The sequence below is a fragment of the Phacochoerus africanus genome, chromosome 2, assembly GCF_016906955.1.
Source record: "Phacochoerus africanus isolate WHEZ1 chromosome 2, ROS_Pafr_v1, whole genome shotgun sequence".
Lineage (NCBI taxonomy): Eukaryota > Metazoa > Chordata > Mammalia > Artiodactyla > Suidae > Phacochoerus > Phacochoerus africanus.
Window position 1 is genome coordinate 190,949,103 of NC_062545.1, and position 26,775 is coordinate 190,975,877.

At 37.2% G+C, this 26,775-nt stretch overlaps 1 protein-coding gene across 1 annotated transcript in view; it reads right to left on the bottom strand.

Moving 5' to 3' along the window:
* The window catches only part of CCDC175 (coiled-coil domain containing 175), a 74,270-nt gene that overhangs the window by 27,386 nt on the left and 20,109 nt on the right, over positions 1-26,775 (bottom strand). The window contains exons 6-15 of the mRNA XM_047767459.1: positions 25,862-25,984; positions 22,120-22,229; positions 14,396-14,477; positions 12,678-12,814; positions 10,193-10,303; positions 9,309-9,380; positions 8,142-8,277; positions 7,454-7,585; positions 4,560-4,698; positions 468-547 (exon numbers count right to left, since the gene is read on the bottom strand). Coding sequence (XP_047623415.1) covers positions 468-547; positions 4,560-4,698; positions 7,454-7,585; positions 8,142-8,277; positions 9,309-9,380; positions 10,193-10,303; positions 12,678-12,814; positions 14,396-14,477; positions 22,120-22,229; positions 25,862-25,984 — 1,122 coding nt within the window. The remainder of the gene's footprint in view (positions 1-467; positions 548-4,559; positions 4,699-7,453; positions 7,586-8,141; positions 8,278-9,308; positions 9,381-10,192; positions 10,304-12,677; positions 12,815-14,395; positions 14,478-22,119; positions 22,230-25,861; positions 25,985-26,775) is intronic.

Here is a 26,775-nt window from a genome sequence, read left to right on the forward strand (position 1 = left end):
ATGGACTTGGAGACAGACTTGTGCTTGCCAAGGGGGGAGAGGGAGGGAGTGGAATGGACTGGGAATTTTGGGTTAATATATGCAAACTATTGCCTTTGGAATGGATTAGCAATGAGATCCTGCTGTGTAGCACTGGGAACTATGTCTACTCACTTATGATGGAGCATGACAATGAGAGAAAAAAGAATGTATACATGTATGTGTAACTGGGTCGCCATGCTGTACAGTAGAAAAAAAATTGCATTTGGGAAATAACAATTAAAAAAATTTAAAAATCAAAAAATAATGAAAACGAGCTGTAAAAAATAAAGTAAATCAGTTAAAACTAAAAAAAAATAAATTTTTTAAAAAAAGAAAAAAATGAGAATTTCTCAAAAACTCTAATGATGGCAGGTTAAGTATTACTATCTATATATACACCAGTCTTCTAATAAAAGAAGGAAAGAACAAATACATTGACTCTTTACCGCATTGTTCAAGTATCGTAAAAAGTCTCTCGACAGTTGAGAAATGAGATTGTTCAGTAAATTGTGATCCTGTTTTTGTGCTATAAAAAAGAGAGAAAAAAATGACTATCTGCAATGTTCTTTAATTAAAAAAAGTAACCAAAAATAAGACACATGCCTGGTTTTAAAAGCCAAATATTTTTGTAAGGCTTGTAACAAAAACTGGAAGTCAGGTGCTCTCCAGTGCTGCAGCCACTCGGTACAGCCTGAGGGTTCGACTCCTCAGAATCAACCAGTTTAAACTTATTTTAACTTCTTTTTCTTCCATTTTCTTTAAAAATGTTTTCTTAAAACATGCTTATATAGCTATTTCTTGATCTGTCATTTTATGACATTTTCTATGTACTTCCTGCTACATAGAGGAGGACAGAGCTGTTTCCATCCCCACATCTCCCACCTACACCCACAACCCACCTTGCTTCCCTCTAACCTTCTCTTCAAGTCAGTGGATTTCGTTTAAGTGAATTTTAACTCTTTGGATCATTATGACAATGTAAATATTGTTCACTAGTGAGACAAATGGTATAGTAGGATTATATTTCCTTTCTGGCATAGTTTTTTTTTCTTTTTTGCCTCACTTTTTAAAAAATTGCTTAGTTTTCCACATCCATATCACTAATTCATTTCAAAACCTATACCTGTAAAATCTTTCTGAACATGACTTCCCATGTGGTCAGTTAACCCATCAGTCCCATTTCTCTGCCCGTTCCTGCTACTTTGTATACACTTTCATTAGTTCTACTGCTCAGGGGACCTCCTGGGACTTCCCCCTTGCACCTGCCTCATGTCGCACCTCTTGCTTTCTCATAGCTCCCCCTTCTCTTCATTAATTTCCTCTACTTCTTGAGGCAAATTTTGTGTAGTTTCCTGAGAATGAGTAAATGAGATCTTGTATATCTAGAAATATCTCTATTCTATATCTATACTTGACTGATAGTTTGCTTAGGTATTTAGTTAATGTTGGGAATTATTTTCTCTCAAAAGTTTGAGGGCAATGCCTCCTAAGCTCTAGTGTGATACTGGTGTTAAGAAGTCTGAACCATTCTGATACCTAATCTTTTGTGTGAGATCTGATTTTTCTCCCTAGAAACCTTTAGGATCTTCTCTTTTTTTCCTCTCCTGAAATACCACAGTGATGTGGCTTAGTCGTTTCTATCATATACTGTACTGGGGGTTTGACAGGCCATTTCAAGTAGAAAACTCATATTTTCCAGTTCTGAGAAATATTTTTGTATTATTTCATTCATAATTTTATGCTTTCCTTTTTATTTTCTTTTTCTGGCCTTCCTATTAGTTAGATACTTGATATCTCAGAATAATTTTATAATTTCATTACCCTTTTATCCTGTAATTTAATTTTTTGTTCTATTTTTGGAGAGATTTCCATAATTTTTCTTATAATCCTCCTATTGAATTCTAAATTTTTAGTTATATTTTTATTTCTTTTCTATCTTTTTTTGGGGGGGGGTCTTTTTGTCTTTTTAGGGTTGCACCTGCAGCATGTGGAGGTTCCTAGTCTAGGGGTCTAATTGGAGCTGTAGTGGCTGGCCTATGCCACAACCACAGCAACGTGAGATCTGAGCCATGTCTGCGACCTATACTATAGCTCATGGCAACGCCAGATCCTTAGCCCACTGAGTGAGGCCAGGGGTTGAACCTGCATCCTCACGGACACTAGTTGCGGTTGTTAACCACTGAGCCATGACAGGAACTCCCATATTTTTTATTTATAAGAGCTATTTTTTTGTTGTTCTGGCTGTTCTTTCTTTTAAGCACTTTGTTCTCTTTTCATAAATGCAGTATCTTATTTTATTTCTCTAAGACTATACATTTAAGATATATTCTCTATAATAATAGAATAATATTCTCTATTTCCTGTGTGATTTAGTTTCTGTCATTCACATTAGAGTTTTTCCTGAGATGTCTGGTGATCTGCCTATCCTATTTAAGAGTGAGGGACCAACAAGTTTGGTCCTAGGTGGGCTTCACTGCACAGTGATCAGGAAGGGACCAGCCATGCTGTTGGAGGACTCTCGAATGTTAGATTCTGTGGGGCTTTTCTCTCAAACTGTTCAGTTTCCTTGGGGAAGAATCCAATCATCTTCTCAAGGTGGGGAAGGGATTATAGAAGAGTCATAACACAACTGGCTGGCAGCCTTCAACAAGCTGAGCCATGGAAGAGGGTCGCAAAACAGCATCTGTCTTCTGCCCTCAGCCACATCTGATATCCTGAAGTTTAAAACCCTCTGGCCCAATTTCTCTGCTGGCATTGGGGAAGAACGATACTCAGCTGTACCTAAGAGAGGACCTTGACCTGGAGGTCTAGCTGCTCTGCTTGCTATAAAGACTTGCAGCCCATCTTTAGCTCCATGACTTATCTCTGGCTTCACAGCATCCTGAGTCAAGGATGTCCCTAGTCCTGTAGAGAGAACTTCTTGCTCTCATGCCATGATTCTCTGCAAGCACCTGCTATTTACACTTCTCTTTCAGCTAATAGCTTTATCCCATTACACCTTCCAAAACTTTGTTGATATTTATTATCTGCTGATGTCTTCTCTGCCAACCTCATTGCACTTAACAGTTTATATCTTTAAAACAACCTTTTGCACATATTTTTATGAAGTTTTATTAGGGAGAAAAGATAGAAGCGTGTGTTTTACCCATCATATTTAACCACATCACAGCATTCTTCTGTCTGCGTACTGAGCCCTTATATATTATACCCTCTCTAAGTCTCACTGAGGGCAGGTAAGGTACATTTTCCTACTCGCTGAAGCACATTGCTAGTAGGCCCCCTTTCCTTCTTTTCTTCTACCTGCCCCTCTTTTCTCTTCTTTCTTCAGTATTTTACCCACATTTTCTTTGATCTAAGAGAATCAGTCCTTACAACAGACTGCAATATATAGCTTACTTTCATACTCATAGGGTTTCTTATAAGCCTCCACCTAGTGCAAGAAGGTATGGAGGAAGGTTAGGGAAGTAGAAAACTGGGAACATGTATATTGTAAGTCTTTGTAAAAGACCAAGAAAACCTAAATTGACTAAATGAAAACCTGGCAAAAATGGAAAATCAACTGAAGAATGGGGATCAGACCAATGACCCACGTACGTACCCTTACACTATTCTTATACTCTTAAAAATCCACCTTCCTTGACAGTTACCACTCTTCACTTGAATACTTGTTTATTTCACATTTGGACATATTTAGTTTCCATATGTCTACCCTGTTTTGACACACTCTTTAAATTCCTGTCCCCATATTCGTCTTTGCCAGGTGATCAGTTCCACTGCAGTGCATGTTTATATACTCCTGTTCCAGTATTTTCTGTAATTTGGGTCCTGGCCTTCTGATTCCAATGGCATTTCTTTAATCATCTAGAAGAAAGAAGTTCTGGAGGTCGTCCTGCTTAATAACCTAAATCCTTTACTCCCCAAGTTCAAGACAAGACTTACACCTCTAGCGATGGTTCTGGATCTGTGAACTTTTGTGTTCAGGGTTGGATGACCACACCCAATTTTTGTGGAGAAAATAATTGCTTTTATATTAAACACACACGGTTGTGCCATGCAATAGAATGCAAAATATGCATACTTTCAGACACATTTCACATCCTCTATGAAGCCCCCAGATCTTGGATAAACTCTTATCCACCTCTTCCTCAGGGGTAGGTTATGGAAAAAATCTGAGGAGTACCTACCTGATAAGCTTCATGATAAGAAACAAATAATTCCCCAACATAGTAGGAGATGAAGGAGCTGGCACTACCTTTACCAAGTACATAGAGAAACTGTGTAATATGGTTGCTACAAATTCTTAATTTTAAACATCTTTAAAAGAGAAAAGGAAAAAGTTGACAAGAGTAACAGTAATACTGTGGTATGGAGGACAGGAGATTAGTGGAAGATGCAAAAACTAGAGAATAGAGAGTTAATGCTGATGGGAAAAGATTGGAGAATTTCAACACTGGCTTGTGATGAATGACCCACCTTTGTTAGAACACAACAGTGAAAACCTTACCTGGGCTTGAGGTCAATTACTGCTTCATATGTACCTGTAATGACATCAGTGAGCTCTTCAAATTTTTTGTTTTTGTCCATGTACTCTTCTTCTGCCACATGAAGTTGTGGAAGACACTCAACCAGTTCATCTTCCTTTACTTTGTTAATTTGTGCTTCTTGAACAAATCTTTGCTTTAAAGACAGTAAAGCTGATTATGAGGTATGATTGTGGAGAATTTCCACCCTATTCTAGAATAGCATGTCAGGTCTTTGATGGGGAGAGTTCTGTCTATCTTGGTCTCCTCCTATCCTAAGATGCATAGAAAGGTATCTGGCACATAATAGGCATTTAATGAACATTTATCAGCCAACTCATGGGCTTTCTATCAATCTCTAGTGTTAGGAGATTAAATTCACTGGACTCTACAAAGATCCTTTCAGGTCTATAGCCCTACTGCTATGGTTCTAATACTGCTACCATAGATGTATCCCCTAAAACATATCTGAGAATAATTCTATTTATTGATATTTTATGGAAAAAAATAATAAAACCAGGCAGCAAAACAAAATGTACACAAGCTCTAAGAAATGTGGCTGTAAGGAAGAAATGGGGAGGGGTAGAAATAAACGGATATAATTCCACACTACAGGGGTTAAAAGTGCCCAAAACAAAACATGAAATGCTTGCTTATATATTCAAACTCAGGTTTTATTTCATTTCAAATGGAATATAGTTGAACCTCTCTTAGGAAGTCAGGGTGGATTTAAAATGGTGACTAAGGCAAAGACAGCCAATTGACATTTATAATCTATTCCCCCATCCTCCAACATCAGGACTGCTGAGTTTTAGTTGAGCATACAGCTGCCAATTAGAGTGATTTCCCAGCTTCCCCTGCAGGAGGGTATACCATCGGGTTCATGGACAGGGTGCTGCATGAGGTTTCTGGTCCTGCCCCTACAGTAGGAAAGGGGTATGTGCTCCCTGGGTCCTTCCTCCTTCCCCCGTCTGGAAGTGGATGAGAATGAAAGCTGCCACTTGCACCCAGAGATGTCACCCTCATGCTGAGGGTGGCACAGCCGCCCTTCCTTTCCTCCACCTGTTTCATTCAGCCTGTACTGGGAAAGATTTTCTCCTCTGTAATAACCATGTCAGGGAGACTTCTCAACTAGATACCCAGACTCTTAAGATTTGAATAGGCCGTACTTGACCCAGTTTACTCTTAAAGACTTTTATTTTCATTTTTTATTTTTATCTAAGTTTCATATATACATAATTTGAAGGAATCCCGAAGTACCAGAAGACCCCCAGACATGCTTCTCTGGTGGGAGGTGTCCTCAGAACACAGCCAACCAGAGACTAGCTCTATTGATAGTGATAGCTCGGTGCAAGAGAAAGAGACCCACGGGGTGAGGTGTGAAGGCCTCCCTGGCTGAGAAGCCCCATGCTCAAATAGGAACCAGCATCTCTTAGGCATACAGCTCACGGCAATGCTGGATCTTTATAACCCACTGGGGGAGGCCAGGGATTGAACCCCCATCCTCATGGATACTAGTTAGGTTCATAACTCCTTTTGAGGGGGGTTGTCTACTGTTTATCTTGCTTATTTTCAAGCCCCACCCCCATAAGGGAAAGCTCTTCGGTTTGGGTTTTTTTTTTTTTTTCTCTCTTTTTAAAAATTTCTGTTTTTCAGCACTTAGAAAAATCCTGGGCACCCCAGGAGTCTACAACCAAAAGAGAAATAGTTCCCACCTTTCCTCTCCTCCCTTCTGTTCCTTCTGATTTTGTATGATTTGTGCAATGCTTTTTTTCTCTTGTTTGTTCCCTGAGTGGTGCCAATTTCCATCTCTCCTCTTCCTATTTCTGGCCATCCCCTTCTGACGTCTCTTCTCTGAGTTCCTATATTTCCATATGGCTGATCTTCCTTGGCACCTCTATAAAATGATTTATTCTGCATTCATGGAGGAATGTTGAGTCACAGTTTTCATCTTTCCGGCACCATTTTTCTAAGGGTACTTCCTTTGCTGGAAAGTTTCACTCTCCTATCGCTTGTTTTTCTCATAACATTTTTGTGTGGAGGACGTATCTGCTTCTTTTTTGCTATTCATCTTAGAAAGAATTGGCTTTTCCTGGGACCAGTAATCTGCAGAGAGTTTCTGCAGGACCTGGCAGGGTGTGTGCGATGTGGGAGGAGTGGGCTTGGATCTGGTAAGATCTGAATTTTGACATATAAGGACTGCTCACATGTAAGGACCTACTCCCTTGCTACAGCCAGGCACTGCTGCCTTCAAATAAAGCTCCTCTTTGGGTACAGACAGGCCTTTTCCTCTGTCTTCAAACTGAATCAAGCCTTGAAGCCTTCTCCTCCCATCCCTTTTTTCCTCAGCTCCTCCACCAACGGTGGTTTCCAAGAAACATGCCTTGCCTGTCCAGGTAACGCCATCTCCTTAAAAGGTTTGTTTTCCTTGTGTGTCTGGAGACCTGTCTTCTCTGGGCCTCCTGGGGCCTTTCAGTGCCGTCTCCCTCCACTTCCCCAGCATCCCTGCTCTATTCTATCCCAGGCTGGCTCTTGGCAGTTCTCTAGCAAATATAATGGCCTCTCTTTAAGGAGGTCTGAGGTCGGCCTCCCTCGCCCTTCATTACTCTCCCCAGCCTTTCCTGTTTCAGTGGTCTATGGTTTTCTCCAATACGCCACCTCTCTCTACGGACTTTGCCAGCCTTCTCCTAATAACTTGGAGTGTGCAATATTTTTTTTAACTGAAAAAAGAAAGAGATTTCTAATTGCTCTATTTCTTTTTTAGGAAAAGAAGTAAGATTCTGAGTTCAATTGCAGGCTTGCTCATACCAGGAGATTTACTTTACATTTAACTGATCAGAATGGCAGGAAATACCCCCCAACACACACACACAGCCATCTAAAATTGTTCTTAGATGTAAAATAAAATTTACCTCATATATGCTCAACTCTTGAATTAACTTTTTTTCTTTCACAACAAATTCCTCCTCCTCTTGTTTTAATTGTAATGTAAGTTGTTCAATCTGTGCCAAAAATTCATGGATCTCCTTTTCTCTAAAACTGGTCTAATTGGGAAAAAGAAAAAAAGAGAATGTATCATTTGTCTTATAGTGTGCAATACAACATTTGCAACATTTTCAAACAGCCAGGTAAATTAACATCTCTGTGTAGGAGACTTGGCTCTGATTTCAGGTTATATTATTTTTCCTGGAGGGGGATCTTTTCACCCTCTAGTGATTAATTCCTTCCCCAAACAGTATCTATAAATGACATGAAGAAATGGGGAATGGGAGTAGCAGGGGATGGAGGGTAGGCAGAAGATAAATATAGGAGCTAAATAAATGATGCTTCGTCTCTATTTTTAGAGATAGTTTCTCTAAATGCCATTCTCAAGTTTTAGTTTTATGCTTCAAAGCCATATTCTGCTGAGAACTGCTACTCTGCTAAATTCTGATAGTTAATACATAGCAAATGGATACATTTCTGAAGTTACAAATTCACTCTAAACTTGAAATCAGCAGAAAGGAAAATACCTTTTAATAAGGAAAGTATAATGAAATACTGAAGAGTTACTGACAAGCAATATAGCTAGCCAGTACTAAGCCTCTTAAGTGCCTTTACCTCTTGCAATAATCCACTGCGTCTCAATTCAGCATCCTGAATTTTACCTATAATTTCTTGTATTTCAGCCTTTATCTGGATGGCCCAACGTGTGTGTTTCTTTAGCAAACAAGCTTTTTTCCACTGGGTTATAATACTAGAGATTAGAACAGAAAGTGTTATCATCAAATTGACCTCACAGTTTCCTGAAAAGATGAAGGAATTGAAAACAAAACAAATCCTATTATGATTATACAAAATTGTTTGTGCTGTTGATGATGTAGACTAGGCACATTAACTGAAAAAATAAGATAGGACATTAGCTGATTCAATGTCATCTTTACATATTAAGTTGTGCTGGTACATCCAATAGGACAATGCGCAAACCACACGTGGTAGCCTGGTAGCTTGCCTGCTTCAGGTAAAGGACAGAAATGGGGAAGATCCAGGGGTAGGTGGAAAAAGATAAGTCTCAGGCAGAAATACTAATGGAGTTACAAATTACTCAAAATGCTAGTAAGGGATTTCGAGCTACTGGGCTCTCAAATTTTTCTCTCCACCATAATATTAAAAATCTGTATAATTAGAAAAGGATAAAAATGTCCCTTTGGAGTTTTATGAATAGTAATAATAACAATGACAACAACAAAAATATAGCTAAGTTTCTGCAAGTGTCTTCTAGGCGCTGGGCCCTGAGCTACATACTTTTTACATGGATCTTACCCACAGCAACCCACTAAGGTAGGTGCTACTATCATTCCTCACTTTATAGGGATGGGAGCAGAGACATTATTAAATAACTTAGCCCCGTCACAGAGCTAGTAAAAAGCAGAGCAACCAAAGCAGTCCATCTGCATAACCTGCGTGTTTGACCACTCGCCTCTGGCCTGCAGATCACCTCCCTCACTGGTCCACACAGAAGCCTGGATAAGCAAGAGGCACTGTGCAGATCTTGGCAATTTTACTCTTTGGAGACTGCACATGATTGGAATGAAAACCTCTGGTTCTGTTCAGTGATGAAAAAGGCAAACAAACAAACACATCTGGATCCAAGAGCACTCATATCATTTAATTTGGGAGAACAATTTCCTTGGACTCTAGCAACTGACAGACACTCTGAGGAACTGTTAATTAAGATAACCTATATTACTTATAATATAAGTAGGCTTTTTTTTTTTTTTTTTTTACCATCTCTCATGTTCTCTTTGCCGGTTATCACTCAGGACTCTTATTTGTTTCTGATATACTTCCTTTGTTGCTCTAAAAACAAGAAAAATATATTGGATTTTGCATTTGTGGGAGCTGTTAAAATGTATAAAAGACTTTCTGCATAATTCTTATGCACAATAAAATTACTATCTAATTTAGAGACAAAACAAAGCTTGTGACGGACTGATAGACAATCACAATTTTCTGCAAGTGCAAACTGCCTTTGCAAGTATTGAACCCAAGAATATGTAAGGACATATTTTAAGGAGATAGTTGAGGAAAGGTTATTAGTGGATAATGTTTTATAGAAGGAGGAACATGGGATGCCAGGATGGCAGTACAATCTTACCAAGGAAAGGATATCGTCATGTGCAAAGACACAGTGGAAAGGAGAAAGTCAGGATTCTGGTGGCCTTAGGCAAACTTCCTGCATACAGAGGACACGAAGGGAAGTAACCCTCTGACAAAGGAGGGCTGAAGATTAACAAAATGGTGAGGAATCTGGATTCTAGACTGAGTGCTGATTTGATGCGATGTATAGCTTAGAAAGTCAATACAGATTCTTGAACTAGGGATGAGTGGTAATTAAGGATGGAAGATGTGCCTATGAATCTGGGATAGAGGGGAATGTGAAGGCTCTAACACAGATATCAGAGCAGCTTACATAGAATTCGGCTCCTGGCTAACCTTTCAACAAAAGAATCAATGAAAACAATTTATCTGGGCTGTCAAACAGTGAAAGCCAATTAGGAACCTCCTCTTCCATAGTATATGAGCAATTGACATAGATTTACTATCACCATTGATTAAAAACATAAATGCAGAGGAATAAAGATTAAAAATTTCAAAGGCAACAAACATACCGATGAAGATCATTGAGGGTGATAAGTCCTTCTTCCATATTTTTGATGTCCACCCTTCTTTTTGATAGGAAGTTTTCTTTCTGAGCTATAAATGCCAGTTGTTTCTGATTTCTACCATGACAAATAACAGTTATCATTTGTCAAAGGTTGAAATAATCATTTTTAATTTCTCAGTATAATAAAATATGCAATCACAAACAAGAATTTAAAAAGTCGTTTGCAAAGTTCAATTCATGAACTAGCTACCAAATAAACTATTGAAAATAGAAACAAAGTCTTTTTGATAGTCATGGCTAAATCTAAACTTATGAAACTCTTTGAGCCATGAAAGGCACATTAACTGCAATAGCAACCATAAAACCATAAGGACAGGTCTACAGTACTTCATCCCTCTGAGTAGGTACGTCTCTTTGAATGAATTTATCAGTTCTGTTATTCTTTTGTAAAAGGTGAAGGAGTCGATCAGGTTGACTTTGGATAGGGCTCTACCTCTTTCCAGCAGTGTAACCTTAAAAAGAAACTTCACCTGTGGGTGATCCTCAGGATCCCCCTCCAAGAAATGGGAATCTCAATACCTATCTCACTGAGTATAAGGATTAACGAAGATGTAACGTGCTCAAGCCAGTAGGTGGTAGCCATAAGGTATTTTATTAAAAGTTGTTTTATTTTTTTTGTCTCTAAGTTTCAGAGAGAATAATGAGATGTTTTTGTTCAAACTTCCAGACATTGACAGGAACGTGCCTATAACAGGACATGCTTTAAGTGTCTCGTCTTCTTCAAAATTGTTGTGGACTATATTGTGTCCCCCTGCCACCCACAAATTCATATGGTGAAGCCCTGGCCCCCAGTTCTGTGGTCTTTGATTTGACTTATAGGAAGTCATGAGGGTGGAGGCCTCTTAGGCAGAGACATCAGAGAGCTTGCTCTCTTTCTCTCTACTGTGTAATGACACAGTAAGAAGGCAACTGGTCATCTGCATGTCAGAAAGGGGGCTCTCACCAGAACCTGACCACAATGGCACCCTGATCTCAGACATCCAGCCTCCTGAAGTATGAGAAATTTTTCTATTGTTTAAGCCTCAAAGTCCATGGTAATTTGCTATGGTATCCCACGTTAAAGAAGACAAAACCCAACAAAAATGCTTTAGTGTTACAATTGTTTTTGTAATCAGTACATTTTATGATTCAAACTGATAACTTGGTATTAATCTGAGGAAAGATTTTGCCTGAAGAATATTAAAGTATCATTCTTAGTAGGTTGTTCAACTGGATGAGATAAAATGATTGCAATAACACTTAAATGCTAAAACACTGACCATAAATTCAGCTGCACACAAGTGGGCCTTGACCCCATAATTACACTTCCATATAGCTTAACTCTGAGTGTAGTAATGGATTATTACTTACATACTTCATGCTTGTAAGATGTTATTCTGTAATACTCACTAGGAAAACACTGGTAAATGCCCACTACCTCATAAGCAATGGGCAAGATCCTGGGAATACAGTGCTGAGTAAGACAGAACAACTGACAAGGCAATTTGTACCCAGCTGGTAACAATGCAGTGAATGATGGAAAAGGAATGGCCACAGAGAGATTTTCAGAAGGACCATTCTGGTGAAAGGGAAGCAGACAAGTTAGGGGTGGTAGAGAAGAAAGTAGAAAACTTTTTTTTTTTTTTTGCTTTTTTAGGGCCGCACCCATGGCATATGGAGTTTCCCAGGCTAGGGGTCGAATTGGAGCTACAGCTGCCAGCCTACACCACAGCAACACCAGATTCAAGCTGCGTCTGCCACCTACACCACAGCTCACAGCAATGCAGGATTCCCAACCCACTGAGTGAGGCCAGGGATCAAACCCACATTCTTATGGATACTAGTCAGATTCATTTCCACTGAGTCACAATGGGAATGCCTGGAAAGAACTTTTGATAGGAAAGCCAAACCAAAGAGGCTGAAAGGAATGAAAAGAAGGGAGTTAGAAAGGAGGATAGGATATATTTGAGAACTACTTGAGAGGTGGAATTGACAAGCCTTGATGCTAGAGCAGAGTTTTAGTAAAAGATAGGGGTTTCCTTGAATAATTTCCCATCCTCTGAGTTAGGGGATTGTGTCAATGACCAAATCTTTTTCTGAGATAGGAAATGCAGGTGCAGAGCCAGTTTCTGATGAAAACAGAACTCATACTTCTTATAGACAGTCTCCTAGAGTAAAGGCATGGTTATTCTTTTTTAAGAATCTGAGTTAGAAGTAAAAATAGCGGATTTAGTATTTATGGGTTCTGTCTGGCTTACATGAGGAAAACATTATGCAGTATATATAGAGGTGAATTAGGAGTATATTTATTTATGATTGGGTAAAGAATATTTTATTGTCAACAGATCTTAAAACTAGAATAAGCTTAAGTGGAGAGTGACCATTTTGATAGCAAAGGAAGCATAACTATAGCATGTGGATTCATGTATGGATCATGGATAGAAACATACTCAATATGAATTTTCCGTTTCTGCATGAAAACTTTATTCTCCTCATTTAAGACAATTTTATATTGTCTGGTAACAGTGTTCAATCTCTCTTGTAGATCTTTGTTCTCTAAACGACAGTTGTTCAGTTTTTCAGCCACCTAGAAAAAAAGGAATTGAAGTAGAAGATTTGCTTTATGGCTTTTTTGAGAGGTTCAGGGCACAGTCATGGGGGTAGCTCTCTAGAGCATTGGGTATATTACTTCATACACAATGACAATACCATGAATGTTGTGGGGACTCTCCTATAAATTATGACAAAAGTATAGAAAGGTAGTAAACACTGATGCAAAACCATAAAGTAATAATTCATTCTGAAATAAGGATTGGGATTGATAAACTGGGACCATTCAGCAAGATCTGTTATGTCCTTTTCCCAGAAGATAAACTACACAGGGAAAAGAAAATGTAAAAATCAACAGAAGCTCTTTCTCAAAACCTGACTGGATATCATGCTTATCTATTGTTAAATATTTCTATTCAAGAACAAAGGATGATACCCATCAGTGTTCTGAAGAACTTTGTGTTTGGATGTCTCTACTGAATTGCTTCAAATGAAGTAGGCAAGTTAGGTTAGGAAGGGATGTATATATGGATATATAATAGAGAGAGTCCATTGGTCTGATGTGTCATTTATGGCTCTTGTTTCCTTATTGATTTTCTGTCTGGATGATCTGTCCATTGATATAACTGAAGTGTTAAAGTCCCCCACTATTATTGTGTTATTTTCAATTTATCCCTTTATGTTTGTTAATATTTGCTTTATGTATTTAGCTGCTCCTATGTTGGGTGCATATGTATTTACAATAGTTATTTCTTCTTGTTGAATTGATCCATTTTTCCCATATGTATTGTCCTTCTTTTTCTCTTGTTATAGCCTTTGATCTAAAGTCTATTTTTCTGATATTAGTATTGCTGTCCTTGCTTTCTTTTTATTTCCTTTAGCACTGAACACCTTTTTCCATGTCCTCACTTTCAGTCTGTGTGCCTTTATCTGAAGGGAGTCTATTGTAGGTAGCATATATATTTATTTATTAATCCATCAGCCACTCTATGTATTTTGATTGGAGTATTTAGTCCATTTACATTTAAAGCAATTATTAATAGGTATGTACTTACTGACATTTTGTTGATTGTTTTCTGATTCTTTTGGTAGTTGCCTTGTACATAGCCAATTGCTTTTCCTTTTCTGCTTTTTAAGATTCTCTCTTTATCTTTAATTTTTCCCATTTCCATTACAATGTGTCTTGGTGTGGATCTCTTTGGATTTATCTTCTGTGGGAATCTCTATGCTTCCTGGACTTAGATAGCTATTTTCTTTCTCAGGTTAGGGAAGTTTTCAGCTATTATTTCTTCATTTATGTTCTCTGTCTCTTTCTCTCTCTTCTCTTTCTAGGATCCTTATAATGTGAATATTAGTATAATGATATTGTCCCAGAGGTCTCTTAAACTATGTTTATTTTTTTAATTCTTTTTTTTTGTTTTTTTCTGTTTAGCTTAGTTGACTTCCATTATTCCCTTCCAGCTTACTGATTAAATCTTTAAATCAGTCACAGTGAATGACCAGGATTATTATTGGTTAATGAAAATGCCACTTATGGAAATTTTTACATTTTCAGATATACTTAAAATATTAACTAAAAATAATTATAATCTTAAAGTCATCATTTCTATGTTCCTACCTGTTTTATCTTCAGCAATAATTCACTTTTTTCAACATTAGATGCATCATCCAGTTTTTCCTTGTTAGTCCTAAAAAAAAGCCTATGAACAAAGGAAGCCAAATAAATTCCTATTAGGACATGTTTTCCAGCAAAGCCACATTTATCTCTGACATCAGAAACTTCCAGTCCCCATCTACCTATGCAATGTTTTTATTTATAATTTATTAAATAATCATTTTTATTCTTTTGAATTGATATATATTAATACTTTATATATTAATTAAGAATCAATTTTTGAATAATATGCTCTGAAGGTGTTATAGGTACTAGAGATACAGAACAAGATAAGTCTCTACCCTCACGGAAATTATACTCTAGTGGAGTACTCAGAATATAAGCAAGTTATAAAAAATAAACATATTTCAGAGAGTGTTAAATGTTCCAAAGATCACAAGGTAGGGTAAAGGGTAGAGAAATCTTGAGAGTGAGGATAGTACTATAGATAGGTGATTAGGGAACATTTCTTGGGATAACTTGCAAAAGACCTGAAGGATGAGATGCTTTTAAGGAAGAGCTCTTCATACAGAAGGAAGAGCAGGTGACAATATCCTGAGAAAGCAACAAGTTTTGTGTATATGATGAAGAAAGGAGTGTGAAATTGCTGAGGAAGTATACACAGCCCACATCATTTAGGGTCTTGAAGTAGAGGTTCAGATTTTATTTTGAAGGGAACCAGGGAGAATTTTTAAAGGAAAATGGTGATACGAACTGATTTGCATCTGATAATTCTGGCTACTTAGTAGCAAAAGACAACAGTATAGGAAGACAGGCCATGTAGGAGTTTATGACAGTGATCCAGAAGAGATAATGGCAAGTGGCTCAGATTAAGATTGTAGTGGTGGAGGTGGTGATAGCTGGGAATCAGGATATATTTTGAAGATGAAAGCAAGAGGACATGGCTTCAGATTTGACTGGAGTTAGAGCTGGGTTAGGGTTATGTTAATTGGTTTGTTAGGTTAGGGTTAAGTAATGGGGAAAGCAGGAATGGTGGATGACTCTTTGTTTTTCTGGCTGGAGTAACTAGGTAAATGGTAATATGGAAGATGAAAGGAAGACCTATTTCAGAGAGATGGGAAATTAAGAAGTCTGTTTGGGACATGTTATACATGAGATATCCTCCAAATGGAAAGGGCAAAGAAACTGTAGACTATATCCATTTAGAGATCATGGCTGGATATATAAATTTGAGAGTCACTGTAGAAGAGAAAGTCTGAGGTTTAATGAAATCATGTATAGAGAGTACCAGTAGAGAACAGAGAATCATGAAGAGTTGAGAACTCCAAAATTTAGAGATAGAAAGAAGAATAGTACAACTAGGGTAAGTGCAATAGAGTAAGTGAAATAAGAGAATGTGATGTTTGGGAAGCCAACTGAAGAAAGTACTTCAAGAAGATGGAAGTAAGTGTCTGTGTCAAATTTGATTAAGAACTCAAACATTTTAAGGAGTAGACAAGATCACTAAAATTTTGCAGGATGGAAGTCACTGGTAACCTTGACAAACCTGAAACTATTTCAGCCCTTTAAAAAAGCACCTATATTGGGAGGGTGGGAGGGAATAACATATACACACTACTATATAAAGTAGGCAATTAACAAGAACCTACTGTATAGCAGGTATACCTACTGTATAGGAAAATCTACTCAATAGTTTGTAGAAACCTATATGGGGAAAAAGAATGGATATACTTATATGCATAACTGATTCACTTTGCTGAACACCTGAAACTAATACAACATTGTAAGTCAACTATACTCCAGTGAAAATTTTTTTAAATAGTAGAAAATGAAAAAAACCATCTATAATTTTCATAGCTTCCTACACTGTAATGGCAAGTACATAATTTGGGACACAATACAATTTCATTTATATAAAATATTTAGCTTCCAATACCCCACATCCCTTGTGCTGAAAACTAGCTGATTGGCAAAGAAAGGTCACAGAAATTTAGAAAGATAGGCACTGATTTGCTTTATTATGTAAACACATAATGCTTGTTATCAATAATAACAAAGAAAGAGGATTAAAGTCCTGTGGACTTGTGGAAAATTTGAGGTACTTTTAACTGTCCACATACAGAATTTAAACTTGTTGAGTGATTTTTGGTTTTCCTCAATATTTTGACCTCAAAATACTAATGAGGTGTGGGGAGGGGAATTAAAACTTACAGATCAATAGGAAATTGAGTACAAATTATTTCATTTTCCTGTATAATTTTTTCTTAAAGAATCTTACAGAATATTATGAAACAACACTGTTTGATTTTTCACATCCATAAAACAAGAGCTAAGCTGCCTCTTCCCACTTCCCACGGAGAAAATGAACTAGGTGAGAAAATAAGAACATAGAGAATTTTCATTTAATTTACCAAGTGGTAAAGAGGAAAAAGTAAAGCTTTACTAATAAAAAGTAGGGAAGGGCTGAAAAAGAATGGATATATGTATATGTATAACAGAATCACTTCGCCGTACACCTGAAACTAACAACACATTGTAGATCAACTATACTCTAATATAAAATAAAAATTAAATTAAATTATATCCTCAATCACAAATTAGTCAAAAGCACTTTTCCTCAGTAAGATTCCACATGAAAACTCTTGAAAAGATGGCATTAAAAAAAAAAGATGAGCCATTCAAAGTGAAAGATAAGTGAATCTCAATTTCCTTCTAGAACATATACTTAACACCAGTTAAATAACATGAATACAGATTACAAATAAAACTTCATAAGTATAGCAAGGCTTTTCATCATAACTCCTAAAAGTAATTTAAGAGGTAATCTATATTTTACACTATGATTCTTTGCCTATTTTTTTTAAAGTATCAACTAAAACTCCCAAATCACTTTTAAAGAAAAAGACTTTTTATTCTGAGTTTAAATTAATGTATTACTTGAGCTTTCCTTTTTTTTTTTTTTTTTTTTGTCTTTTTAGGGCTGCACCCATAGCTTATGGACATTCATTCCCAGGCCAGGAGTCTAATCAGAGCTGTAGCTGCTGGCCTAAGGCAATGTAGCATCCTAGCTATGTCTGCAACCTATACCACAGCTAATAGCAACACAGATCCTTAAACCACTAAGCAGGACCAGGGATCAAATCTGCATCCTCATGGATACTAGTTGGGTTTGTTATCCCTGAGCCACAATGGGAACTCCGAGCTTGCCATTTTAAAATCTGGTACTGAGTTTAAAGATTATTGCATATTTTATGGTATGCCTATTTTATGCATATTTAATGGCAGAGTAGCACTGTACTGTGCAATTACTGTTTTAGAAGACATAATTTGAATTATAGTCAAACCTTTTTTACTAAAGCCTTATTTTAACAAGATCTCACAGATGAAATTACTTGTCTTTTGGGGTATCTGCTTAATCCACAATTTGTCTTTTAAACTATCAGCAAACCCTGAAGGTAAGCCCAGAAGTAATATTCATATTAAAAGACCTGACCTTCCTGTCTAGAGTTGAGTCAAAGAGCTTTTGCTGGGAAATATGGTAATTATCCTAGGAGAGAGAGCTGTTGGTCAATGTCTTAAGATGGATCAGTGACAAGTGAACACAGAGGATTTGGAACAGTCATACTTAGCCATGGGCTCACCAAGAAGAGAAAACAGCATGTAAATAGAAGAACAAACAGTTTTGCAGAAAGTAGCAAAGACTTTGGGCCTTGGGATGGATGGAATATTTCCCATGGGTAAAAGTTTTTGCCCTGAGGTTCCCTTTACTTTCTCAATAAGTTCTGCAGGTCCCTCTTGACTAAGAACAATAACTCTGGAGTTCCCGTCATGGCGCAGTGGTTAACGAATCAGACTAGGAACCATTAGGTTGAAGGTTCGATCCCTGGCCTTGCTCAGTGGGTTAAGGTTCTGGCATTGCCGTAAGCTATGGTGTAGGTTGCAGACGTGGCTCGGATCCTGCATTGCTATGGCTCTGGCATAGGCTGGTGGCTGTGGCTCTGATTAGACCCCTACTCTGGAAATCTCCATATGCCACAGGAGCAGCCCTAGAAAAGGCAAGAAGACAAAAAAAAAAAAAAAAGAACAATAACTCTAATAGCATGGTTAGGTGAGTTTGTAGTCTTTTTGTTGTTGTTGTTGTTATTGTTGTTGCTATTTCTTGGGCCGCTCCCACGGCATATGGAGGTTCCCAGGCTAGAGGTTGAATCGGAGCTGTAGCCACCGGCCTACGCCAGAGCCACAGCAACGCAGGATCCGAGCCGCGTCTGCAACGTACACCACAGCTCACAGCAACGCCGGATCGTTAACCCACTGAGCAAGGGCAGGGACAGAACCCGCAACCTCATGGTTCCTAGTCGGATTCGTTAACCACTGCGCCACGACGGGAACTCCAGTTTGTAGTCTTATGGCGGTGCTTTCCTCCTGGGACATATTCATTTGTAGGGAGTCAGGATCTGAAGTGAGGACAATACATATTCAAAAGTCTTTGCATTTTCCTAAACTATGTCATCCTCTATTTTTCCCCTTGATTTTCCAAAAGACTGGTTAATTTCAAAATGAAGTTGTTCTATAAAGCTAACAATCACACAAATTTTCATAAAATAAAAGAATATAATTTTGATCTAATATTAATGAATTTTAAATCAACAATAACACAATAATACTGAGGGACTTTTACACCCCACTTATAGTAATGGACAGATCATCCATACAGAAAATTAATAAGGAAACAAAGGTCTTAAATGATGCATTAGACTAGATGAACTTAATTGATATTTACAGAATATTCCATTCAAAAGCAGCAGAATTCACATTCCTCTCAAGTACACATGGAACATTCTCCAGGATAGATTCCATTTTGGGCCACAGATTAAACCTCAGTAAACTTATGAAAATTGACATCATATCAAGCATCTTTTCTGACCACAACCCTATAAGACTAGAAATCAACTGCAAACAACTCAAACTTGTGGAAACTAAACAATATGCTACCAAACAACCAATGGCTCACTGAATAAATCAAAGAAGAAATAACAAAATACTTAGAAACAAATGAAAATGAAAACACAATGATCCAAAACCTATGAGATGCAGCAAAAGCACTTCTAAGAGGGAAGTTTATAGCAATACAAATTTCTCTCTGGAAACAAGAAAAATCACAAACAATCTAACCTTATACCTAAAGCAACTAGAGAAAGAATAAGTAAAACCTCAAGTTAGTAGAAGGAAAGAAATCATAAAAATCAGAACTGAAATAAATGAAATAGAGATGAAGAAAACAATAGAAAAGATCAATGAAACTAAAGCTGGTTCTTTGAAAAGATTCATAAAATTGATAAACCCTTAGCCAGACGCATTAAGAAAAAAAGGGAGAGGTCTCAAAGCAATAACATAAGAAATGAAAAAGGAGAAATTACAGTGGATGCCAAAGAAACACAAAGAATCATAAGAGACTACTATACACAACTATATGCCAACGAAATGAACAACCTAGAAGAAATGGACAAATTCTTAGAAAGGTACAGACTGAACCAGGAAGAAACAGAAAATATGAACATACCAATCATAAGTACTGAAATTGAAAATGGGATTTGAAAACTTCCTAAAAACAGAAGTCCAGGACCAGATAGCTTTACAAGAAAATTCTATTAAACATTTAAAGAAGAGTTAACACCTATCCTTCAGAAATTATTCCAAAAAAACTGCAGAGGAAGTAACACTCCCAAATTCATTTTCTGAGGCCATCATCACCCTGATAGAAAAACCAGACAAAGATACCACACACAAAAAAAGAAAATTACAGGCTAGTATCACTGATGAATATAAATGAAAAATCCTCCACAAAATACTATCAACCTGAATCTAACAATACGTTAAAAGGATCATATACCATGATCAAGTTGGATTTATCCCAGGGATGCAAGGATTTTTCAATATCTGCAAATCAATCAGTGTGATACACCATATTAATAAACAAATCAAAAAGACAATCCACAGGATGGGAGAAAATATTTGCAGGAACTGACATGGGATAATCTTCAAAATATACAAACAATCCATTCAGCTCAATATCAAAAAATCAACAACCCAATCAAAAAAATGGGCAGAAGACTTAAACAGACATTTCTCCAAGGAAGACAGGCAGATGGTCAAAAATCACATGATGAAAAGTGCTCAGCATTGGTAATTATTAGAGAAATGCAAATCAAAACTATGATTAAGTATCACCTTAGTGTTGTCAGAATGGCCATCATCAAAAAGTCTACAAACAATAAATGCTCGAGAAGGTGCAGAGAAAAGGGAATCCTATTACACTGTTGTTAGGAACATAAGTTGGTACAGTCACTATGGAAAACAGTATGGAGGTTCCTAAAAAACTAAAAATAGAACCACTATATGATCCAGCAAGCCCACTTCTGGGCATCTATGCAGAGAAAAGCATAATTTGAAAAGATACATACATCCCAATGTTCACTGTAGCATTATTTACAATAGCCAAGATTTGGAAGCAACCTAAATGTCCATTGACAGAGGAATGGATAAAGAAAATGTGGTACATATATGCAATGGAATATTTCTCAGCCATAAAAAAGAATGAAATAATGCCAATTGCAGCAACATGGATATACCTAGAGATTTTCATACTAAATTAAGTCAGGCAAACATCATACAATATCACTCATATGTGGAATCTTTAAAAAGGATACAAGTTTACTTAACTGTAGATCAGAAACAGACTCACAGACTTTGCAAACAAATTTATGGTTACCAAAGGGGGGGAGGAGGGATGGATAGATTGGGGCTTTGGGATTGGCATATGCACACCATGATATATGGAATGGTTGGCCAACAGAGACCTGCTGCATAGCACAGAGAATTCTACCCAATATTCTGTGATAATCTATGTGGGAAAAGAATCTTAAAACTAGATCACTTTGCTGTACAGCAGAAATCATCACAACACTATAAATCAACTATACTTCAATGAAACTTTTTAAAAAATACATATATGTGTTCATGATTATGATATAAAGTCCTTTTAAAAATAAAAAAATAAGAGCTGGTAGGTATGATAATGGAAACATATGTTTATTGTACTATTTTATATCCTTTTTTTTAATATTTAAATTTTTTCTCAAATCCTCCTAACCCTGAAAAATTAAATGGACTAAGATTCAGGTCAATTGCTTTTTAAAAAAAATATTTCTGTAATTTTTAATAGAACTCTTTCCCATAAGACCACAAATTCTTGAGGTTCACCATTATGTCTTACAGGATGGCATACAGCAGTTAGTGAATTAAAAACTTTGAAGCAACTGAATGAAAGCGAGTAAATGAATGAATGAATAAAATTATATTGTAAATAAAAAAAATTTTTTTAAGTGAAAGAAACATGATATCTAGAAATGCTTCAGTAAAATTATAGTATCAGGAGTTCCCATTGCGGCTCCACAGGTTAAGAATCTGACTAGTATCCATGGGGATACTGGTTTGATCCTTGGCCTCGCTCAGTGGGTTAAGGATTCAGCATTGATGCAAGCTGTGGCTTAGGTCACAGATGCAGCTCAGATCTGGCATTGCTTTGGCACAGGCTATCATCTAAGGCTCTGATTCGACCACTAGCCTGGGAACCTCCATATGCCTTCAGTTCAGTCACAAAAAATGACAAATACATATATATATATATATATATATATATATATATATATATATAGTATCATACTTACATTTTATCCTCTAGGTTCTTACAGGATTTCTTCATGTCTTCAACCTGTTTTTCCCAAGATTTTATTGATTCCTGTAATCGTGCTATCTCTAAATTGTGATCACTAAGAACCTGTTGAAAATTCAATAAAATTATGGCATTCATTGCCAAGTGATCCATGACAGCATTAAATTCACTAAATATTCAGGTATCATCTACTCAACTTTTACACTGGGAGTGTCCTTTAGTTAAAAGAAAAAACAATCATTATACTAGTTCTTTCTTTATAAAACAAACAGAGACAGAAATAATTCTAAAATCACCAGAAAAGAAAACCAATTATAACAATAGGAATGTGAAAACTATAAAAAGAAGTTTCAAGACATGAATTCATTTTGACTATAATTTCAACAAATTAAACATATATTTTCAAAATATCATTCCAGGATATAAGGATGAGTAAAAGTCAAATCAAAGTGGGTCTTTTGCCTTCCTTGATATGTTTATGTGGAAAGGAATTTTTCTTAATATTTAATGAGTATTTTGGAAATGGAAAGACTGGGTACTATGAAAACATTAGCATGATTAAAAAGAAGGAAATATGGGTGGAGAGAATCCATAGTGAAACAAGTGTTTTTACAAAACAGTTTGCTTTTACAAAAAAGTGAAAGCAAACCTATCAGAACTTGGTTCTACATTTAAACTTGTGAGGGAGAGTGGAACTGAGAGAAAAGCTGATTAAACAAATTCCTTTGCTCTGGCATAGAATTATCATGGATGGATTATTCAATGCCACCTAACCCTGCACATCAGTGTGGGGCCTGAGAAACACCTGTTGGGGGTGTAGAGGTGCTCCCGGTCATACCAGGTAAGACAGGTGCGTGAAAGCTCCTCCAAACTACTTTTTTTCTCTAAACATTCACATGACTGAACTCGTGGGCTATAACTAGTTCCAGAGTTAACAATGCTCTGAAATCACAGAACTGCCATCAAAAATTAGCAGAATGTTCAAAGGACTCTGACCAATCATCAGGATTAGTGACTATATGCTGAAGGCTCGTCCAGCCTGATACCCCTAACCTCTAGCCCTCGGCCCTCTCTGCCCTGCATGTGTAGGGTACCTTCAGAAGTACACATCATTATTCTCTTCTGCCAGCATCACAGCAGCTTGACTTGGCTGCAGAGTTTTCTAAACTAAAAGCACCACATGGGAGTTCCTGTTGTGGCGCAGCAGATATCCAAGAGGATGCCAGTTTGATCCTTGATCTCAATCAGTGGGTTAAGGATCTGACATTGCCGTGAGCTGTCATACAGGTCACAGACACAGCTCAGACCCTGAGCTGCTGTGGCTGTGGTGTAGGTCGGCACCTGTATCTCCAATTCAACCCCTAGCCTGGGAACGTCCATAAAGCAAATTAAAAAAAAAAAAGTAACACATGAAGATAAACCTGAAATTCCCTGCAGTCTCAGTCCATAGCCAAAATCTGTTTTCTAATCTCAGACAATAACAACAATAGTACCATAACAACAAACTTAACCAAATTCAAAGCACTCAGCTAAAAGCCTTATAGGCATGACCTGATTCCATCGCCACAAAGCCCTTGGAAGTAGGCAATATTATTACCCCCTTTATTTATTTATTTATTTATTTATTATTTATTTATTTATTTTTGGCTATTTTAGGGCCACACCTGCGGCATATGGAAGTTCTCAGGCTAGGGGTCGAATAGGAGCTACAGCTGCCTGCCTATGCCACAGCCACAGCAACACCAGCTCCAAGCCATGTCTGTGACCTACACCACAGCTCAAGGCAACGAGGGATCATTAACCCACTGAGTGAGGCCAGGTATTGAACCCACGTCCTCATGGATACTAATCAGATTCGTTTCTGCTGAGCCATGACGGGAATTCCCACTACCTCCACCTTATAGGTGAGGAAACCAGGTTGGTAGAGCCACGATGCAAACCCAGGTATCTGTCAGATTGAAGTTTGTGCTTTAAACACTCTTCTCCACAGGTGAGGTGGGGTGGGGTGCTGGATTAGGGAAGGTAGCGATTGACACTGGAGGTGAGTTTATCCCTGCCACCTCAAGCCTTGTCTAATTTGGCCTTAGAGATCTTAGAAGTACAGGTGAAAGAACATATGCTTCATTTTCCCAAGCTATGCTTGTGCTGTGCTTGACATAATTTATGAGGCCCAAACTGGAATTATGAGCTTAGGCATACAGATAAAATGTTTTATACAAACTCTGTGTTCTCTTTTTTTTTTTTTTTTTTTTTTGCTTTTTAGGGCCACACCTGCGGCCTGTGGAAGTTCCCAGGCTAGGGGTTGATCAGAGCTACAGTTGCCAGCCTACACCACAGCCACAGCAACTTGGGATCTGAGCTGTGTCTCTGACCTACACCACAGCTCATGATAACACTGGATCCCAGACCCAGTGAGTGAGGCCAGGGGTGGAACCTGCATCCTTATGGATAGTAGTTGGATTCGTTTCCACTGTATCACAACAGGAACTCCCCTGTGTTCTCCTTTGAGCATAGCCTGACTCATGCTTCCTTACTATGTTGATATTTTTAAAAAGTGATAATGATCTGGTTTTTTTGTTGCTGTTTTGGGGGTTTGTTTTTGGTTTTTGGTTTTTTTAAGGTTGAATCTGTGGCATATGTAGGTTCCTGGGCTAGCCTACACCATAGCCACAGCAACTCCAGATTCAAGCCACATCTGTGGCCTAAGTGCAGCTTGCAGCAATGCCAGATCTTTAACCCATTGAGTGAGGTTAAGGATTGAAACTGTATCCTCATGGATACTAGTCGGGTTCTTAACCCACTCATCCACAATGGGATCTCCCAGATAAAGATCTTTTAGAATGTACATATTTGCAGCAAATATTTGATTTTACTTATGTTTTGTAATGGGATGTCACAATAGATATATCGTAGCTAAAATGATCAGAATCACCCAACACAAAGTTAATGGAATTAACATTCTGATAAGAAATATGTTTTAGTAGTTCTCTTGCCCCATATAGTTTTACACATAATTCTCAAAACAGAAGACAATAAGACTCAATTCACCTAATTGTGATAGATTAACAGGTGTTTCTGTTTTAATTAACATGAAAATGTTAACCTCTTTAATTACTGTCACCTCCATAAACGTCAGTTTTCTTATCTTTAAAATAAGGATAATTTTCACAAAATATTTATCATAGAGTCCTGGCTTTAAATCAATGTTACCAGTTTTTAAAAACAAAAGTGCAGAACTCTGAAGCATTTTCTAGTTCAAATAGACAAATTCCCAAATTCCCTTCACATATTAAAGCTCCTGTACTAAATATAAACGGAGAGCCTAAATTCTGTTTTATTACACATTCAAAATTAAGGAATCTGCCCATGATTATTCACTTTATGTAAAATAAAGCAGTTTCACAGAAACATTACATATGGGTCTATATACATTTGGTTGGTTTTGTATTTTTTTTTAAATCATTTTTGCAGTATTTTGGCTCACTAAATGCAACTTGTACCTAAGGCATTCCAAACTTCCTTCTTTCCATCATATTCCTAAAGAGGAATACACAATTGCACTGTAACACTTAAACAGAGTGTCAGAAAACGTTCACATGCCAAAACATTCTCCCCAGAATGCCATAAAGATGAATTAAATCAATTCCTTTTTTTAAAAGATCTGCTACCAGTTATACTGAAGGCACTGTATATTGAGGTGCATGGCGTCAGGCTTGAAAAAACATATTCTTTCTTACCACTGTGCTGGTAGTAACTGTTTCTCTCATTTTTGTCACTTTAAGCCTTAATTTATCCAATTCTTTCTTCTTTTTGTAAGTCTCCTTTCTCTTAAATTCACAGAGTTCTTTATATTCCTCAATCTGTAGTAACAAACATAATAAGCCGACTCAAAATGTTTGAGGACTACAAAGTTTAGGATTTTTTTTTCAACCTAATTCATATTTAATTTAAATATGCCATATTCAATCTATTATCAAATTAATTTTAAAAAAAACAGTCTTGCTTATTTTGAAGCAAAGGAAAAATAATGAACCACAAGGACCAAACTGTAATTATAAAATGTTGAAATAGTACATTTAGAATAAAATAATGATCATTAATTAATAGCAAATTATAAAAGTAACTGCCATTGTAAAACTTACTAGTAAAATTGGTTACCAGACTTACAGTGTGTTAAGCACATCAGGAGAGTCAAAGTAAAGAATGGAAAATTCTTTGGAAATCTAAATTCACATTATTTAATGGGAAATTAAACAGACCAAAACCAAAATCATGAAAGGGCAACTCACAATCCAGGACAATTTACCATTTTGTTACTCATACCAGTCCCTGAGAGCTAAACGATCCTTGCCTTAATTTACCTCCGTTTATTTCAAAAACACCTGATATTTGGCAGAGACACTCCATAGCTGTGCTTTAAGCAACATGCAGCAGTCAACTGCCCAGAATTGGCTGTGCATTGACCAAAGGAAATGTGTGTCTACGCAGATAAGACCTGGAGGTGTCCTAAAGTTACCTTTGCTTCATTTCCATGCTCAGATCTCCACCCAAACTGGGCCAATTCTGCTCAGCACAATTCACACCCTGCGCTAAAAAGCATGGAGGATTGCGCATGCTCCAGCTTGACCCCCCCCCCTCCCCCTGGGCTGTC